We start from the raw sequence: 20,621 nt of genomic DNA on the forward strand, positions 1-20,621 counted from the left end.
AATGCCGAGGGCCAGTTGTCTGTGAAAGGCAGCAACGCTACGTGGCCATCATAATGTAGCCGCTGTCTCACGACTCCACCGTCTCCAGTTCGCCACTTTTCACAAAATCTTCTGGTTGCCACTGGTCCTGGTGGTTTTTCTTCCAGTTCGACGAGTTTTCTTTTGGAAGGCTGGCTGACTCCAGTTAAAAACCGCCACATTTCACCGCTAGTTTTAACACGAAGCTAACGGCTAACTTGATAAACTGATTGAATGGGATAGGTGGAAATGACGCTGGATGCGGCGTTCACGTTTCACGTACGTTTGTGTAAGTTGCATGCAGGCGGGAGGAGTATCAGAAATCCGTGGAAGATGACTGTTAAACATAACTAATTTGGTGCAAACATTTACTCGCCAGGTGGCAGGTAGAGCTCAAAAATTTACTCGCCAAATGGAGCAATTTACTCGCATTTGGCGAGTGGCGAGTGTTAATTTCGGACCCTGCACCCACCCCTAAGTCGGAGTGGTCACAGGCATCAGTAACCCAACTGAAATCCTCATCTATCTGCCAGGATCCTACCAGCACTAACTGTTGTAGCCAGATTGTTGCGGCGTTGGTGCAGCTTCTTTGCTAGCTTCCGGTGACCTTTAGGGTGCGTTGCAAGGTCCTGATCTTCATGTTCAAGGAGCTCAAAGACCTTGCACCTCCCTACTTGTCTGAGTTGCTTGCCCCTTATGTCCCCTGACGTACACTGCGGTCTGCTCATGTCCTCCACACCCCGGATGAGATATAAATTGCAGGGGGAACAGGCTTTTATGTATGCTGCCCCTTCACTTCCTCTTTTGGTTGGACAAGCTCCATCTCTCCCTGTTTTACATCCTGTCTAAAGACCCACTTTTATGCCTTGGCCTTTGGTTGGTGATATTTATGTTTTGTACTGTGGTTTTATTGCTCAACTGTTCTTGCCTGTTGTGATCTGGTTTGTTGTTGTTTGTACGTTTGTGCTACACAGTGTCAGCTGCCATGCTGTGTTTAAATGTGCTACATAAATAAAACAATAGGGGGCAGCAGTAGCTCAGGAGGTAGAGCGGGTTGCCTCATGGGCTCGATTCCAGCTCCCGCCAGGGGTATTCTGCTGTTGTGTCCTTGGGCAAGACACTTCACCCAACTTGCCTGTGTTGGTGGTGGTCAGAGGGGCCGTTGGCACCAAATGGCAGCCGCGCCTCTGTCAGACCTCCCCAGGACGGCTGTGGCTACAAAGTAGCTCACTATCACTGGCAGCGTGTGATCGTGAGAGTGCATGCATTGACTGTCCTAAACAAGCGCTATATAAGTTTGATGTATTATTATTATTATTTGATGTCAGTGAGCAATAAAATGTGAGACGACTTTGAGAGAGTTTGATGACCAATGAAACCAAGTCATGACTTGATTGAATGCTACGACGGACACAATGCAAAAAGCAAAAATGACGACACTAGACTAGAACATGAAATTTACTCCAAGTTACTTTTCTTGGTAATAAATACCCATTCAGTGTGATTATGACCAAATAAATTAGCGTATTTTCGCTGAATATTGTGTTCCCAACAAGTTTCCTTTTGTCCCAATCCAGTGGGCTACCGGCCAAAGTTTGCTTTTGGGAATGATGTCATCCCAGGAATTTCCTGAACAACATTTCTTCACATTAAACTACAAAAAACATTTATAAAGTGCATGTTAGAGAATATATTACTAATTTGCTCATTCAGTCAAATATTTAGAGATTTTGTTATTAATTTAGGTATAAATTGATTATTGCCAAATAATTTACAGAGATACTTTGTCAGATGGACCACAGGGGCTTTTTTATTTTTATTTTTATCTTTAGGAGTGTACCACTTCACCCTTCCCAAAGGAAAAACTATCAACCATGTTTACCCACCTCCTGTCCTGGAGGGGTCACCTGAAAGGACAGCGAAAGGGTTAAGTACTGTGATAGAAAAAAAGAAAGTACTACCATAAAGCAAATGTGTGTCTCAGTTTATGGAATAAAACTGCAATGAAGAGTTAAAAAAAAGCTCGAATACGAATTAATTCCAAATACTTAATGTAATGATATGCTCATTAAATTACTTTATTCTACTGATTTAGAAAAGGGCGGGCCTATACAAGTGTTGTCTTCTTCCCGCTCCCTTTTCACTCACGTACTGTAATCAAAATCAGAGTGTTTGTGATTTAATATCCTTTATTTTTATCATTTAGCTTTTGATCTATGATAGGGCACCTGGTGTTTGTCCTCTGTGGTGTTTCCCTGCCCACATGGGCTAACCTTTTAGTGTGTTTTTTATTATGCTTTTAGTCATGGCCTTGTTTTACTTTACTATGTACTTTTAAATAAAAATAATAATTATTTAATCTATTTTATCTGATTTTTTATCCTGTCTTATTTTTTTAAATTAAAATATACATATATTTTTTTAATACTGTACAGCACTTTGGTCAGCTGCCATGCTGTTTTTAAATGTGCTTTATAAATAAACATGGTATAGTTATCTGGAGTGAAATAATCTGATTGAAATGAAAATGTTATTTCAACACTTCCAGGGTTCACGGTCACGCCAAGTGACTGTAAGCCCTACGTGAACTTTGCCCTACATCAACCCACCCCTCTCATTCATCCTGCCTGAATCTGAATGTGTGAACCGCAACATATGAGCCACATTAGCTGGACGGACCCCCCCCCCCCCCCAGCTCCATCCTCCTTGTGAACGGCAGGTAACCCCATCCTCCGCCCAATATCCCCATCGCCACATGGCGCATTTCCAACTCAGCAGTTCCATTAGCAGAGAGGAAAGCTTAACCACCTCGGCTAATCCCTCGTCTGTTTCCTTCCCCTCGGGCCAAAACGTAAAACAATTACAGCAAAGCTCAGCCGAAAATGAATGAACACTGCTGACTTCAGAGAAGATCTGCTACAAGCTCATGTTAAATAATATTAAAAAATGTGAGAAGTCTTGAGCACTACTCTAGGAAACACAGGGGAGATCCTGTCAGCGGGGGCCATGGAGGCTGTGGAAATACAAACACGAAACAAAGCTGCCGCGGACGGGACTAAAGGGTGTTGTCCAGCCTGCTTCCCGCCTCTATTCTTGTACTTCCTTTAAAGCACGGATTTGATTTCCTGTAGAAAATCTCAACGGCGACTGTTGTTTCTACAGATACAGGCCCAGCCAGCAGCAGACCCCCCCCCCCCCCCCCCCCGACATATTCTTATCTAATAAATCCAGATTAGGAGCTTGATGGAAGCATTAAATGTGTTTTCACTATCATTATTACTTTAAATAGTATTACCTCTCTCCTAATCACTGCAGTGACGGTTAATCTAGGAGGAGACCTCATCAGTCAGACGCTGGCACTGATTGGGATTATTAATGGTTGCTGTAGACGAGGGAACGGGAGGAGCAGCAGCGCTCGCTAAGCACAGAGGGGACGTCAAAGTCTTCATCTAAATCACAAGCAGCTCGGGGGGAAAAGAGAGGAAAAGGCAGCAGCTACGGAGAATCGGGCAGATCGTGGCGTAAAAACAGATATTTGACTTAAATCTGTTTAAGTCCATCAGCGACAGGAAAAGATTCCAACCAAGCTTAACCAACAATAAACTTAATAACACCTGAATGCTAACTTTGTTGTCTGATTTCCTTGAAATTAGACGTTTTTTGACAGTTTAGCTCTTGGATGACTCATCTGATTTTGTTCAACACGGTTGCCGGCGACGTGCCTGATTAGTATGGGGATTGTTGTAAAGTCACTCTGTCACAAGTCAGTGACTCGATGCAATCTGCTGGGTTTCCTTTTGTAGGAAACATATAGCTAATGGGAATAATGACTATATGTAAGTTTTGCCTTTTCTTGGGTATTTTTTCTTCTAGTTTCTCAAGAAAAACTGTATTTTTTGGACATTTTACTTTTCTGTTTCTGGTGCTGTGAAGCTTGGAGGATTTTTACTGCTATTTTTTTTAGCTCATTTCACTTTTTGAGCATTTGTTATGATGCGTAACCATGGCAACAAGCTGGTTTACAATCAGCAGCTGATTAACATTGGAAAGGCTGAAATAATACCTCAACTGAAGCCACAAATCCCAAATGAGCTAAAATGCAAGAAGCGTGGGTGCAGAGCGGGAGCAAAACGGAGACAGAGAAAGAGGAAGTTCAAACCATCTCTTCCATCGATCATATTGGGCAATGTGAGATCATTGGCCAGCAAGATGGAGGAGCTCCAAGCCCTTTCAAGGACTCAGCCAGAGTTTCGGCAGTTTCGGAACCACTGGAGGAGGTAATGCAAAGAAGGATTCTCCAGAGAATCAAGAAAATGATGGACAACCCTGAGCATTCTCTTCACAAGACTGTCCGACAACGGAAGAGTGTCTTCAGTCAGAGGCTTCTTCAGTTTGGCTGCAACACTGACCGCTACTGGAGATCCTTCCTGCCAACAGCCGTTGTAATATACAACAACTCTTTGATGACTTGATTATTATTATTATTCTGAGCTACTACAGCAGTCAATTTCCCTCTGGGATTAATAAAGTATTTTTGAATTGAATTGAATTAATGAGCTGAGCTCAATGTACTGTTTAATAAGTAGGTTCAATTGGAATGTTGAGATGACTTGTGTTGTGAACTGGCAGTAAATAAATCAGGGGTACTCAATGGGAAAATTCCCTACGAGTTAGAAGTCCGGTCCTGGGCATGAGGGGTGCTGCTGCTGTTCTGGTTCGGTCTGGTGTGTGTGTGTGTGTGTGTGTGTGTGTGTGTGTGTGTGTGTGTGAGCCAGAAAAAGGTTCCAGTCCAGTTCAATGTTGGGCACACATCACAAACCTCTTCTCAATTTAACTTTCATGCACCAAAAAGAAATGTGAGACAACTTTGGGATAGGCTGGTGATAAAATTGGTTCAATAAATCACAAACGCATTTGCACGATTGTCACAAATACGCCATGTGCTTCGTGTGACAGCCGTTTAAAAAGAATATCACAAAAGTTTCATTTTTCCGACATAAATTTCAGCAGTTTCTTGTATTTTTGTCCCAAACTAGTCAGTAACAGTCAGATTTGGTAGCCGTAGCAATCCAAGGTGATACTGTTAGGAAACAACATCCTCTCTGCTTCATTAGCATGCGGCCAGCTGGTTGGTATTCCAACAGTGTGCGGTGCTATGATTTGATTAATGGAACCTGACTTCTATTGTGAATCCCTGAAATGGGAATGGCTCTTTGGAATGGCTACAATGGAAAAATGAGGAGACAGGGGCTAGGCGAGGGCAGAATAGAGTTGGCAAGTTGGGACGGTGTCCTGACAGTTCGGATTGGAAAGTACCATTTCCTTCCAACACCTGAGGTTGACTGTGATCTGACTCTCTACCTGACACAGAATGGAGAGGAAGAAACACAGCCAACTAGAGGGGCACGCCAAACTATCTGTGGACTCGTTTGTCCTCTCATTGGCTGGCATGAGAATCTAGACACCTGTGTGACCCAGAACTTAAGTCGGTGTAGGTTATCTGAGCCAAAGAATTGGTGGACAGCCTGTCCAACACCAAAAGACACCAATAAAAACCACGGCAAAGCTGAGAATAAAACGTATTCTACTTGAGCCTTCACATGGACATACCAAAAGTTGTTGCAATGGTTATCGGATCAACTTTTGAACTAGTTGGTCAGTTGATGGTAAAATCTTTTATACCATGAAGATAACAATGTACATCCTTTAGAAAGAACAAAGGTTTACCAAACCAGTTTACTTATCAAGCGAATTTAAAGAACAGCATGTGAGCTGCCTGCTTCACAGGTGATGCAGCAATTATACAAGATTGAAATAAACATGAAAAGAAAAGAAAAAACGCCCAATCAGCTGATCAAAATGGTCAGTGATACTGGGTAATACTAATAAAACACTAAAAAGCTCAAACATTACAAAATGGTGATTTGCGGATCAATAAATACTGATAAAAGCTAAAATGTAACCCAGTTCTGATTTCTCGTCTCGTCTCGTCTTCCTCCGCTTATCCGGGTCCGGGTCGCGGGGGCAGCATCCCAACTAGGGAGCTCCAGGCCGTCCTCTCCCCGGCCTTGTCCACCAGCTCCTCCGGCAGGACCCCAAGGCGTTCCCGGACCAGATTGGAGATGTAACTTCTCCAACGTGTCCTGGGTCGACCCGGGGGCCTTCTGCCGGCAGGACATGCCCGAAACACCTCCCCAGGGAGGCGTCCAGGAGGCATCCTGACCAGATGCCCAAACCACCTCAACTGGCTCCTTTCGATCCGGAGGAGCAGCGGTTCTACTCCGAGTCCCTCCCGAATGTCCGAGCTCCTCACCCTATCTCTAAGGCTGAGCCCGGCCACCCTACGGAGGAAACTCATTTCGGCCGCTTGTATCCGCGATCTCGTTCTTTCGGTCATTACCCAAAGCTCATGACCATAGGTGAGGATTGGGACGTAGATCGACCGGTAAATCGAGAGCCTGGCTTTCTGGCTCAGCTCCCTCTTCCCCACGACAGATCGGGTCAGCGTCCGCATCACTGCAGACGCCGAACCAATCCGCCTGTCGATCTCCCGATCCCTCCTACCCTCACTCGTGAACAAGACCCCGAGATACTTAAACTCCTCCACTTGAGGTAGGACCTCTCCCCCGACCCGGAGGTGGCAAGCCACCCTTTTCCGGTCGAGAACCATGGTCTCAGATTTGGAGGTGCTGATCCTCATCCCAGCCGCTTCACATTCGGCCGCGAACCTACCCAGCAAGAGCTGAAGGTCAGAGCTGGATGAAGCTAGGAGGACCACATCATCCGCAAAAAGCAGAGACGAGATTCTCCTGCCACCAAACTCGACACACTCCACACCACGGCTGCGTCTAGAAATTCTGTCCATAAAAGTGATGAACAGAACCGGTGACAAAGGGCAGCCCTGGCGGAGTCCAACCCTCACTGGGAACAGGTCCGACTTACTACCGGCTATGCGGACCAAACTCACGCTCCTCTGGTAAAGGGACTGAATGGCCCTTAACAGAAAGCCACCCACCCCATACTCCTGGAGCGTCCCCCACAGGGTGCCCCTGGGGACACGGTCATAAGCCTTCTCCAAATCCACAAAGCACATGTGGATTGGTTGGGCAAACTCCCATGCCCCCTCCATCACCCTTGCAAGGGTATAGAGCTGGTCCACAGTTCCACGGCCAGGACGAAAACCACATTGCTCCTCCTCTATCTGAGATTCAACTATCGATCGGACCCTCCTCTCCAGTACCTTGGAGTAGACCTTTCCAGGGAGGCTGAGGAGTGTGATCCCCCTATAGTTGGAACACACCCTCAGGTCACCCTTCTTAAAGATGGGGACCACCACCCCGGTCTGCCACTCCCTAGGAACTGCCCCCGATGACCACGCAATGTTGTAGAGACGTGTCAACCATGACAGCCCTACAACATCCATAGCCTTAAGATACCCAGGACGAACCTCATCCGCCCCCGGGGCTCCGCCGCTGTGTAGTTGTTTGACTACCTCAGCAACTTCTGCCCCCGAGATCGGACAGTCCATCCCCAGGCTTCCCAGCTCTGGTTCCTCCTCGGAATGCGCATTGGTGGGATTGAGGAGCTCCTCAAAGTATTCCTTCCACCGTCCGACTATAGCCTCAGTTGACGTCAGCAGCTCCCCATCCCCACTGTAAACAGTGTGAGCGAGTTGCTGCCTTCCTCTCCTGAGGCGCCGGACAGTTTGCCAGAACCTCTTTGGAGCCGATCGATAGTCTTTCTCCATGGCCTCACCAAACTCCTCCCACGCCCGAGATTTTGCCTCGGCAACTGCCACTGCTGCACCCCGCTTGGCTATCCGGTACCTGTCTGCTGCCTCCGGAGACCCACAGACCAGCCACGCCCTGTAGGCCTCCTTCTTCAGCCTGACGGCTCCCCGAACCTCTGGTGTCCACCAGCGGGTACGGGGGTTGCCACCACGACTGGCACCGGCCACCTTACGACCACAGCTAGCAACAGCCGCCTCGACAATCGCAGAGTGGAACAAGGCCCACTCGGACTCAATGTCCCCCACTGCTCTCGGGACGTGGTCAAAGCTCTGCCGGAGGTGGGAGTTGAAGACCGTCTTGACAGGTTCTTCTGCCAGGCGTTCCCAGCAGACCCTCACTATGCGTTTGGGTCTGCCAGGTCTACGCGGCATGTTCCCTTGCCATCTGATCCAACTCACCACCAGGTGGTGATCAGTTGACAGCTCCGCCCCTCTCTTCACTCGGGTGTCCAAAACATACGGTCGCAGGTCAGATGATACGACTACAAAATCTATCATCGACCTGTGACCTAGGCTGCCCTGGTACCAAGTGTACCGGTGGGCATCCTTATGTTCGAACATGGTGTTCGTTATGGCCAAACTGCGGCTTGCACAGAAGTCCAATAACAAAACACCGCTCGAGTTCTGATCAGGTGGGCCGTTCCTCCCAATCACACCCCTCCAGGTCAAGCTGTCATTGCCCACGTGAGCATTGAAGTCCCCCAGCAGGACAATGGAGTCCCCTGATGGAGCACTATCTAGCACTCGTCCCAGGGACTCCAAAAAGGGTGGGTACTCTGAACTGATATTTGGCCCATAAGCACAAACAACAGTCAGGACCCGTTCCCCGACCCGAAGGCGCAAGGAAGCTACCCTCTTGTCCCCCGGGGTAAACCCCAACACACAGGCAGAGAGTCTCGGGGCTAACAAAAAGCCAACCCCAGCCCTCCGCCTCTCACCCGGAGCAACTCCAGCAAAGTAGAGTGTCCAACCCCTCTCCAGGTCTCGGGTTCCAGAGCCAATGCAATGTGTCGAGGTGAGTCCGACTATATCTAGCCGGTACCGCTCAACCTCTGCCACAAGCTCCGGCTCCTTCCCCGCCAGCGAGGTGACGTTCCATGTCCCAAAAACTAGTTTCCTTGTCCGGGGATTGGACCGCCAAGGCTCCCGCCTTGGTCTGCCACCCGATTCACATTGCACCGGACCCTTCATGTTCCTCCTGCGGGTGGTGGGTCCACAGTTGGACGAGCCCATGTATCCGGTTCGGGCTGGGCCCGGCCGGGCCCCATGGGCGAAAGCCCGGCCACCAGGCGCTCGCTCACGGGCCCCAACCCCAGGCCTGGCTCCAGGGTGGGACCCCGGTAACCCTCCGGGCCGGGTACTCCGACTCTTCGTTTTCACCACCATGAAAGATCCTTCGAACCGTTCTTTGTCTCACCCTTCACCTAAGACCAATTTGTCATGGGAGACCCTACCAGGGGCACTAAGTGCCCCAGACAACATAGCTCCTAGGATCATTAGGGCACTCAAACTCCTCCACCACGATAAGGTGACGGTTCAAGGAGGAGCAGTTCTGATTTATGATTTATAAGTCATAAAAGTGGGTTTTAAGTCTGGATTTTAAAACCGTAGATGATTGGTGGATTGTGGTGGGCTGAGCATCTCATAGTTCAGGGGCAGCATGCGCAAATGCCCTGATCCCCCCTCGTTTTATAGTTCATGGTGGAATTCTTACTGACAGGTCATGTTCATCTTTAATTGAAAATGTCACACGTCTGTGAGCAAAAAGAACGTCTTAGCTCACAGATGTGTGACTTTCGTCCATCGTGAACTATAAAACGAGGGGGGTGGTAAAAAAATAATCTCCAAATTTCATTTAAACAAGGCATTAGCTGTTTGCTTATTACACAACCTTTCTCAGTGGCCTAGTGGTAGAGTGTCCGCCCTGAGACTGGGAGATCAGGGGTTCGATTCCTGGTCGGGTCATACCAAAGACTTTGAAAAATGGGACCCAATGCCTCCCTGCTTGACACTCAGCATTAAGGGGTTGGATTGGGGGGTTAAACCACCAAATAGTTCCCGAGCGCGACTGTGTCTGTAGCTCACCGCTCCCCCAGGGGATGGGTCAAATGCGGAGAACAAATTTCGCGCACACACCTGTGTGTGTGTGACAACTAATGGGACTTTAACTTTTAACTTTATTGAATCCTTATTGGGAAACTGTAAGGATTAGGGTTTTATTCTCAACATTCTATATTTTTGATGTAATAACATGTTGAAAATCTCAACATTTTGGGTTAAATGTCAAAAGATCTAGCTTAGAAATCTAGCAGAAGAGATTTTGATGTACAGGGCCAATCTAGCCACGCTCCATTGTAGCCTACAGTTCCAACCATTGGCACCAACTGTTTTGTGTTTTGCCAATCATCATCATCATCAACCTTTATTTATGAAGCACATTTAAACGGCGACAACGCCAACCAAAGTGCTGTGCACGACAATACGTCACCAAACTAGATACAGCAACATAAAATAGATTAAACAAATAAAAACTATAATAAATAAATAAATAAATAAAAAACAGGAAAGCACAAGGGTTAAACAGTCTCAGCCGGGAAGGCCAGGGAATAAAAATAAGTCTTCAAGCGTACTTTAAAAGTTGGAAGGGAGGGGGCAAGTCGGACCGTCAGGGGGAGTTGGTTCCAAAGTTTAGGCGCACAAACTGAAAAAGCCCGTTCGCCACGGGTCATATAGCGGGCAGGAGGGACAAGTAGAAGGTGCTGGTCAGAGGACCTCAGGGTTCGCGCCGGAACCTAGGCACTCAAAAGATGTGCCAAATAAGACGGGGCCATTTCATGAATAGATTTGTAAACCAACAGGAGAATTTTGAACTTAATACGAAACCGACCTGGAAGCCAGTGTAAATCATGGTGCTGTGTGTACGTTGGGCAGGCTAAGCGCCAGAGCTGTGATGGAGAAAAACTACAAAGATGGAATCAGCTCAGGAACGGTGCTCAATTGAAAAACCTTTGGTATTAACTTGGAACGATTTCGACTTGGGCTTTTCTTTGAGACATGAGCAGATAGAGCTAGTTAAGTCCTTTATTTTGAAAAAGGATGTATTTACGTTTTGTTCTTCGACAGTGGATGGTAGACTGCCCAAGTGACTGATTTCCATCTCGATTAATATGTCGTATTGCTCTGACTGGTCCTAGCGCTGTCCAACTGCGTTTGGAGACAGTTTGAAAGGCAACCGTTGATTCCAAACCACTACTGAGCTCTGTCTATGGGTCGTGGCCAGGCTATATTATGACTTACCCTTTAACATGACTTTAATCCTGACGTTAACATTTTCTTCTCATATAACCTCGTAATTTTTTTAGACTGAAATTATTGTAGGAAAATTCAATAAACAGTCCAAACTGATACGTAACATGGTTAACATGAGGTATCTGAGCATAATAGAGTTCAATGGTGGAAACAAACCACACTGCACACTGCTGCCAACTAGCGGTCGGTGTTTGAGTTGTACCAAAAGAAAAGAAAATTCACAAATGTTTGCATGTAAATTCTTCCAAAAATTAGATACACAGCTTTTAATATCGATGTTACATCGCAGGAAAAAATATCGCGATATATTGCCAAATTGATATTTTCTTTCATCCCTAGTAATTATGTATATTTCATTCATAAAACTAGAGGCCAGACAGTGTTTTTTGCACACATGGCTGGAGTCGGAGTGGTCTGAATGGTGCCTGGCAGAACGCCCATATGTTCCTGTCAGACAGTTGACCGACTCCCCCCAAAAAAAGAACCCCAGAATAAAACAATCACTGTTGTTTCCAGTTAACTTGCATCTAAAACAAAGTTAGACTTTAAAGAGCAAGTCACCCCCTACCAGAGTCTAACTCCACTCCCACTTCATGTTTGAAAAAACATGCTGTTGCCTGGCAGACCGAGAGGGTGGAGCCGCTAACAAATACACACACACACTCAGGCTCACGACAGCATTGTGACATCATAATGTACCAGTTTACATCATAGCATACTTCTTAGCCAATAGCGGTGGCAGATTTAAATTAAAATACAGTGCAGAGTTTTTACCTGACAACGGCACAACACTGCCAGTTTTAGGCAGAATATTTAAATTTTAACTAAGATGCACTGAAGTGCCAAATTATTGACGACACGTGTCTGCAGCACGATTAGACACTCGTTTATATAGTTTATCAGCAAAAAAAAATTTATTTGGGGGTGACTTGCTCTTTAAAAGCTTCACTGTCATTGGGGAATGTAAGTGACACGCCTGAGCCGACTCATCCTTGGTGAGCAGGGGGATTCAGTTATGAAGGGGGGGGGGGGGGGGTGACAGATGAGAACTTCAAAGTGAATAAACTGTTGCACCACCACAGTGGGATGAAGAGGAGAGGAGGAAGATGAGAAGGATACGGCGTGAAGTGGCAGAAAAGAGTCACCAGAGGTTGGTTCCTGAAACAGCAACAGGTGGCAGAAAGGGGGCGGGGGGGCACCAGAGAAGTGAGATATGTGCCGAGCGAGCTGGCAGGGCCTGTCAGTGACCCGGGAGGGGCTGTTGTGGAACAGGATCCTGCTCTCCAGTCACCCCCACTCATCTCCTCTCAGGCCCTCAGCATATCTACGGAGGCATCAGTCAGCGAGGCCTCTTCAGCAACTGTCCTCTGCCGCCTTCCTGAAGCCTGTCGAGCACAGTCATTTCACTGTTGACAGGCTAATGCATGGACATGAGCTGGGGGGAGGGGGCTCTACAAATGCTGGTATGAAGGGTCATAGAGACGATGGAGTTATGGAGGCGAGACCGCGTCCACTCAAACAGGACTTACTAATGAAGTAGAAAATGCTTGGATTCCTGCACCAATCTGATCTCAAGTATCAGGTCTGGGTATTTTAACTCAGCTCGTCGTGCCTGTTGTTGGCTTACTCCTACTCTACCTCGGGAGCTGGAGGGCAGGCTCAATGAAGCTCAACCTGCGAAAACAGTCTAAAGCCTGCCGCAAAGGAGAGCAAACGGCCTCAAATGACCGGATTCAAGATCCAGGCGGCGTTACATTCGGAAGGGTTCTGGGTCTGCAAGGCGCACCTGTTGCAGCAGATTGGCACAAACTCCTCGCTTGGCTCTTCTTTGCAGCCAACGTGCCCACACGTTCACAACCTTGTAAAGAAGTAGAAGCATTTCCAGCTCCGTCTCCGTTTTGTTTATTTTCTGACATGCAGACAGGGGGCTGCCATCTTGGAATCATGTGAGCGGAGAACGCGCTTTGATTGGCCAAGAGAATATTTAAACTCAGCCGGCACCTCACGTTGTGCACACACGGTGAGTTTCTACCTCCTGTGAAGTGGAAAATATTAAAAACCGGTTTGATTTTCACCTCAGTGTCTCGTGATGCAGAACACTCAAAGAAAATTAGGTTTCTGCTGAGAAATCGGTGATTTGAGGCCGGTTGTTCTGGTGTGCGGCAGGCTTAAATCCCTGGATCAGTTTCACCTCTACTCTTGTTTGACATCACCAGACAGTAAGTTAAAAGTGTTTGTGGGTCTTCTGTGATGCTGAGTCCAAAGACCAGAACCTGAATGCTGTTGTCCCTCATTTACTTGTGTTTCTGGTGTAATTAAGATATTAGCACAAGCGCCGTTACCCCTACTGCACACTGGAGGTATAGCGGTGTGGAATGGCACTGCAGTCTTCGCTGCTGAGTGTAGCAATGATAGTCGAAACGTCAGCAAAAACCAGGTAAAATAAATCTTTTGCGCTGTTAAAAAAGAACCAAGTCACGCAGTTGGTTGAAACACACAGAAAGAACGTACAAAAGATGTTTAAAGATGGCTCTGGCTCTGGAACGGCGCTCTTTAGAAACGGCTTTGGGATCCACTTTGAACGATTTAGCCTTGGGCTTTTCTTTGAGACGGGAGCAGATAGAGGTACTTAAATTATGTCGCGTAGATAATCTACATACTAGAACTAATGCTGTTTGCTATCAGCTTTGTTAGATTCTGAGAAAGATCAGACAAATTAGCATTTGAAGCTTGTATCATGTATAAATATCCAGGATATTTATACAATTGATAGAAGTTCATACACCAGCCTGCTTGGTCTATATTTAATCCAAAGATTAATATTTAATTTAAGAAATTTAATTAATAGCAAAAGTTTATTTATTAAACAGAAGAATTGATGGAATCTTTGCTTATTCAATAACCAAATATACACCATTCTGTGTTTCATTTCAAAGAAGAGTCAGGTTTAAAAGTTAAGAATTTATTACTAACAATTTAAAAATGACAGTTTATAACAGCGTTGATCTTAAAGCTTGGTATTAAAAGCAACCCTGTGTCTGAATGGAACCTAAAGTGGAATGCGTGGGTTTGGATGCGTGGATGAATCTCAGAAGATTTCTTTCAGAGAGAGAAACGCGTTCTGGGTGGAAAAAGTTGTTTTGCAGCTAACTAAGTTGTTTCTTAGAGCAGGGGTGTCAAACTTATTTTAGCTCAGGGGCCACATTGAGAAAAATCTAGTTCCAAGTGGGCCTGACTGGTAAATTAAAACCTGCCTTTCTCCCAGTCGTTGAGGGCGCAGCATCTGTAGCGAGGCTTACAGCGCGGGGCCAATCCAATCCAATTTTATTTATATAGCGCATTTAAAAACAGCATGTCAGCTGACCAAAGCACGGCACAGAGTTAAACCTAAAAAGCCATTTAAAATACACATACATACACGTTAAACACAGATAAAAGCTGTCATAAAATAGAAACACCTTAAAACAATACAAATGGATAAAACAGCCAATAAAAGAGAAGTCAATAAAAACAGAAGTCAGTAAAACAGAAGAGCCACTGCATAAAAGACCGATCATTGACCAAAAGCCAAATTAAAGAAATGTGTCTTCAGGCTGGATTTAAACTGTGCCAGTGAAGAAGCCTGGCGTACCACCAGAGGGAGTGCGTTCCAAAGTCTTGGAGCTGCAAAGGCGAACGCACGCTCCCCACAAGCTTTATATTTCATTTTAGGGACTATGAGCAATAGATGATCAGCAGCCCTGACAGGTATAAGGGGGCTAGACCATTCAGGGCTTTGTAAGTAAAAGTTAGAACCTTGTGTTGAATTCGAAACTGCACAGGAATCCAGTGTAGACCCGCCAGAATAGGAGTAATGTGGCAGCATCTATTAGCATTAGAAAGAAATCTGGCTGCAGCATTCTGGACTTTCTGCAGACGATTTAGGACGGATACATTTACACCAATTAGAACCGAGTTGGAAAAATCGAGTCTGGAAGTGATAAATGCATGAATCACTGATTCTAAGTGGGGTCTCTTAAGAATGGGCTTTAGTCGACCATTGCACTCCGACCCTGTCCAGCGCTCCAACGAGTGCGGTGAAAATATCAGCTGCTGTTGTTGTATCCGTCATGGGCACCAGCTCAACAAACTCCTCGGTGACGGTCAACATGTCATCAACTCCGCGGATGAAAATCGCCAGTTGAGCAACATCTGTAATGTCCGTGCTTTCATCAATAGCAACTGAAAAAGCAATAAAGGACTTTACTTTTTCCTTCAATTGGCTGTCCAAATTAAAGAAAACGCAGACTGCTGTTTCTTCAGTCCGGCCAACAGTTCATTCACCTTCTTTCTTCTCCGCTGTCCTTTAAATTATTCATATTTTTCGGCATGAAGACTCACATAATGGCAAAGATTACACTCTTTCAGCACTGCAACATGCTGTAAACACACCAAACACACAGCTTTTCCGTTCACTTCCATGAAAAAATATAGGGGTGTCCATTTTTCTTGGAACAATCTGCACTCTGTGTCCACTTTTCTCCTTTTTGACAGAGACATCTTGGGCTGAAGCACAAAATGTAGACGCCATATTAGATAACGAGGCCAAAACAAAGTAGCTCGTCAGAACACCTGTTGCACTGCTTAACACAATGCCTATTACACCATCTAGTGGACGTATTGGGAACAGCAGTTTTGTATTGAAAAATTAAGAGTTTATTTTCACTACATTGTAAAGTATGAAAATAAAGTTTATACAACCATCTCGCGGGCCGGACTTAACCCGTTTGCGGGCCGGACCCGGCCCGCGGGCCATATATTTGACACCCCTGTCTTAAGCCGGGCGTACACTGTGCGACTTTTTCACTCGCAGCGTTCAGCTTCAGCTCAAACTGTACGACTTCCTCGCAGAGCAGATCTCACGAGTCGTGTGCTCACACTGCACGACCCAGTTCTCGCATGCGACCTGACTGCTCACACTGTCCGTCTGGTAGCAACACGTCGGCCCTAAAAATGTGCTAAAAATAGCAGTTTTTACTCAACACGTCAGACTTTTTTGTCTTGCCTGTTGTCCTTCGGGAGTGCTGCAGGAGGACAGTGATTTATGGGGTTTGGATGAGGAAAACGAAATAAAGAAAGTGAATCTGTGTTTTGTGATCAGTTTAATTTGACACGAACACGACAAACACGCTTTCTTGACAATCTTTGTGAGGAAAAAAAACGTGTAGAAACAAAAACGAACAGCGTGTGTTATTAGGGAAATAGCGAGCGACCGGCCGGCGTTGATGCAGGATTGCGCGCGCATGCGCCGTGAGCGGTTCTGATACTTTTTGGATCGTAGCTGCTCGCAGCGCCGCTTCAACAGTGCCATACCCTCACGAGGGACGAGCGAAATATTAAACACACCAGAAGTCCCTGCGACCTCACGACTGCTGATCGGTAGCTGGTCACGTGGTGTTAATCGCCTCTCGTAACCCCCTGTACACTACACGACCGCTCGGCGCAAAACTCGCCCCGATGTCGTGGCTTCTCGCACGACTGGAAAATCGGCTCAAAAAAGTGAAAAAGTCGCACAGTGTACGCCCGGCTTTAGAGAGAACATCATACAGATGCCATCTGTCGCAAGTGTCTACCTCTCCCAGTCAGGAGACCCTTTGTTGGATCCGAGATGTCAGGTGGAGATGACGTCCGAGCACGAGGTTGGTAGAGGGACCTCGGTGCGACCAAATCGGTCCTGAAATGTCTCCGGGTCACAACGACTGATGGAATTAGTTGCGTCTCAAAATCAATAACTCTGAAGGAGTTTTGCATCAGCTGGTTACAGGTAGCGTTTATTCGGAGCGATTCTATCGGCGTGACAGAACAGCTTAGTGAGGCTTCGGGCGGCCGACCCTCGTCCTCTGGGATGACTCTCGTCACCACTGAGAGTATCTGGTTGGTTCAAGAACTGAAGTTGAGCTGCGGAGATTTTGGTTTAAACAAAACCTCAGAACACGCCCTCTCAGTGACAGAAAGCTTGTTGTTATGGAGCAAAGACATGTGAGAGCAAGTTAACTTTACCCTGGTTCAGCCCCCTCTGCATGGTGTGCACACGTGCAAATGACCTTCTTCACACTGTCAAACATCACTGATTATCATAAATAATAATTATTATTAATCCAAAGAATGATAATTCATTTCAGTAATTAAATACATTTATAATGAACCATGATGATTATTTATGATGATTATTTATGAACCTTGTAGTAAACAGAGTTTATTAAAAATGATTATTTTAAATCTTGAAGTGTCCTTCATCTTGCGGAGGAACAGCAGACAGATAAAAGCAGTCAGATTAAAGATGGTTTATGGGATGGATAATCTGTGGGACAAAAGTTCAGTCAGGACAGTGTGACCTAGCTGGGGAAGTGTGGCCTTTGAGTCGCAAAATGAGGCCATTCATGTCGCTACAATCCTTTATTCTAAAGAAGGGACGTATTTTCTTCTTCTTCTACGGTGTATGGCGAACTGCCCCGTGCTGACTTCCATAGCGGCAAATATGTCCTGTTGCTCTAATTGGTCCTAGCTTGTCCAACAGCATGAGGAGACGGTTCGAGTCCGCCCCACGACTGTGCTCTGTCTATGGGTCGCGGCCTTCCAGGCTAATATCTTGCAGGAGTAAAAAATAAAATTGCTACGAGAATTTTTTCCAACATCATGCAGCCTTAACGTTACAGAAAACACTGATAACCCAAATGATCGGCAGCTGAACCCCTAGCCCTTTTACCCGAGCCGCATTAGATTGTTTTTGTTGTCTGAACAGCTTCTTTTCTCGCAAACATGAAAATGACGGAAAATGGTCCAAATGGCATAGACATGTATTTAACACATATTCTCATCCTGTTAAATCAATAAGTTGATGTTTAGTAACAGCGTGTTGTCGCTCGGCAGCTTGAAGAGGATGAAACATTCAACACGCCTTCAGTGTCAAACACCAACATGAAGATGAATAATTAATGAGCAACGTTTAGTCCTACCCGTGCCTGTGGGATCCCCGGGAGCGCCCGGAGTAGTGGGAATAGCCGGAGTAGTTGGACTCTGTATCCATGGCGATGCAGCAGGGCTCCGGGCAACACGAGGGGGCTGCTCGACTGCTGGCAGACGCGGTGAAACCTGGTGCGCTCTGCTTATGGAGCTAGAGGCGATGGATCAGCCCGCTCAGGAGGCCGGCAGAGGGGGAAAGGTGTCGACGGCCAGGCTTAAAAGCGACCCTGCGGGCCCCCGGTGAGGAAACATCAACCTGGAGGGCGGAAAGGCGAAGAGGAAGACATTTAAATTCAAAACATGAAGCGTCTGGGAAACCTGCTGACATGCGCCTGTTAAAGGAGCCAAACAGAAGAAAAGAGAAACATCCGGCAGCGACTGGGGATGAGCATCGGGCATTCAAGGCACAGGCTGCTTCATCACGTCTATTAATTCCCTGCTCTGGTGTGCTCGTGTTGCTCTGCAGCTGCATCACAATCAGTAGTTACAGCTCTCAGCCCGCACTGTGACAGCACTTTCATGTGCCGCTTTAAAGAGGTTGCACTCCAGCTGAGAAACACGGAGAAGAGAAACACTTCAGCCCGGAAACAGATATTTGTTCTCATTCCCATCTGGCTGGAAGCGGTTGTTGAGAGGCTGTTTTACATCGCCGTTCAGCCTTCGCCCCGGCTTCGCTGTGACTTTAAAATCGGATTTTTCTTTCTGTGCTTTCAAAGTGTCTCGGATGTTCATTCATTTATGTTTCACACTTGATTCATTTCTTCTCTTCTGCTCGTGCAGACTGTGACAGAAGCTCACTTTGCTGAATCACTCCAATTTCTTGATGAGCGATGATGGAAAAACGCCATCATGACAAGTTGACCTCCTCGGTTTAGCAGCTGGTCTGTGATTTCATTGTTAAGGTTACGTTTCTGGACTCTGGGTGTCACTACACTGGGCTAACGTGACTATCGGGGGAAATTAGTGAACATTACTGAGCAAGTTTTCAAAAACACACATCTATCCTAGGGTTGTCACGGTGTGAAAATCTAACCTCACGGTTATTGTGACCAAAATTATCACGGTTTTCGGTATTATCGCGGTATTTTATTTAAACGTGTTACATTTTCAGACAACTAAATAAAACCTGTATATCAGGAATTATTGTCCTCAGTTTGTGTCTAAATTTTGCCTAAAATGTGTTATTTTGTAATTATGTTGTTTATTTGTTTACATTTTTCCCCTTTAGTCTTTAAAATACCAATATTTGCCCATAACTTCTTATTTTATGTCTGTTTGATGTCATCATTTTAAAAATATTAGACCAGTACTCAAGTAGCCTTCTAATCAGATATTTTTTGCCCTTACTTGAGTAATAAACCCTATATCAGGAAAATATTGTCCTTGGTTTGTGTTCCAGTGAACTTTGCAGATTTGGGAAAATCAACTCTTATCTGCCCCTGGGAGCCCCGTAATGCATAGCGTCATTTCAACATGGGGGTGTCCCCGACACGGTTTATAGCTGCGCTGCAGCTGCTTTATATAGCGACTCGTTGTATTCTCCCTCAACCCAAATCCTCGGATCACGCATTTTAGCTAAAACGCTAACGTTAGCTTGCCTTGCGTTGACTGTAGAGTTGTGGGTGATGGTCACGCAGATATATCATGAGATTTGAAGCGTTGCTGCCCTTCACAGACACTTTTTCTGCACGTGCTGCAAACAGGATAGCCGTCTTCTATCAACTGTCCCTCTGCATTCTTTAAATATCCAAAAAATGCCCGTACTTCCCACTTTGTCTTCTTTGAGGGATAATAAATGTCCTGAGCGCTGCCGTCTCCTCCTTTGGCCATTATTTCAGCTTTAGCTTCAAGAAAGTTTTGGCTGTAAACAACAAAGTGCGCATGTGCCGCCGGCAACTTCAGCAGATGATTCGGTGGCTGGTAAGGGTCACCGCTCCTACACCGCAGCCACGGTAATCCACCGAGATAATGTTTTTTTAAAAAACAAGACAGTTATTATTATTGTCAACTTTTTTACCGGGGTTTACCGCAGCACCGGTTACCGTGACAACCCTAATCTATTCCGTGTTGCTGGAATTTTATTAGCTTCCCAAAAACCTCAGATTTGCTGCAGGCATCTGGAACCCAGCCAGAGCCAAACTTTACATCGGACGATGCAAGAACTGGGAGAACTTTAGGAGGCGTTGGAGACCAAATATCCAAAAATAATCAAAGTACATTTAGAAAATAATAGAATGAAAATTTGTGGCTAATTTGCAGAAAGAACAAGGGTCATATGTTACACTGTGTGCAGTAAAGTACATCAACATTTGTGTTGCTAAGCCTCGGAGATCCTGGCTTTACATCACTTGAGTCTCTCGACTGAAGAAAGTGGCTAAAAATATCTGATACTGTTTAACAGTTTTGTGGTTCAGGTAGGAAGGGAGGTCTCTATCTGCTTTACAGCGATAGTTGTTTACTCAAGTAGCAGTTAGCTTAAACGCTGAGTCAATAAAAAGCACAA

General features: G+C 45.9%; 1 protein-coding gene across 3 annotated transcripts in view; it reads right to left on the reverse strand.

Annotated features, from left to right (window-relative positions):
- LOC107381036 (vang-like protein 1) overlaps positions 1 to 20,621 on the reverse strand; it is a 93,937-nt gene that overhangs the window by 53,672 nt on the left and 19,644 nt on the right. For all 3 annotated transcript variants that reach the window (XM_070544198.1, XM_015952515.3, XM_070544199.1), the window contains exon 2: positions 18,112 to 18,374. In XM_070544198.1, the coding sequence (XP_070400299.1) occupies positions 18,112 to 18,182 (71 nt within the window). In that variant the 5' untranslated portion in view covers positions 18,183 to 18,374. The remainder of the gene's footprint in view (positions 1 to 18,111; positions 18,375 to 20,621) is intronic.

The sequence above is a fragment of the Nothobranchius furzeri genome, chromosome 14 (assembly GCF_043380555.1).
Source record: "Nothobranchius furzeri strain GRZ-AD chromosome 14, NfurGRZ-RIMD1, whole genome shotgun sequence".
NCBI classification, from domain to species: domain Eukaryota; kingdom Metazoa; phylum Chordata; class Actinopteri; order Cyprinodontiformes; family Nothobranchiidae; genus Nothobranchius; species Nothobranchius furzeri.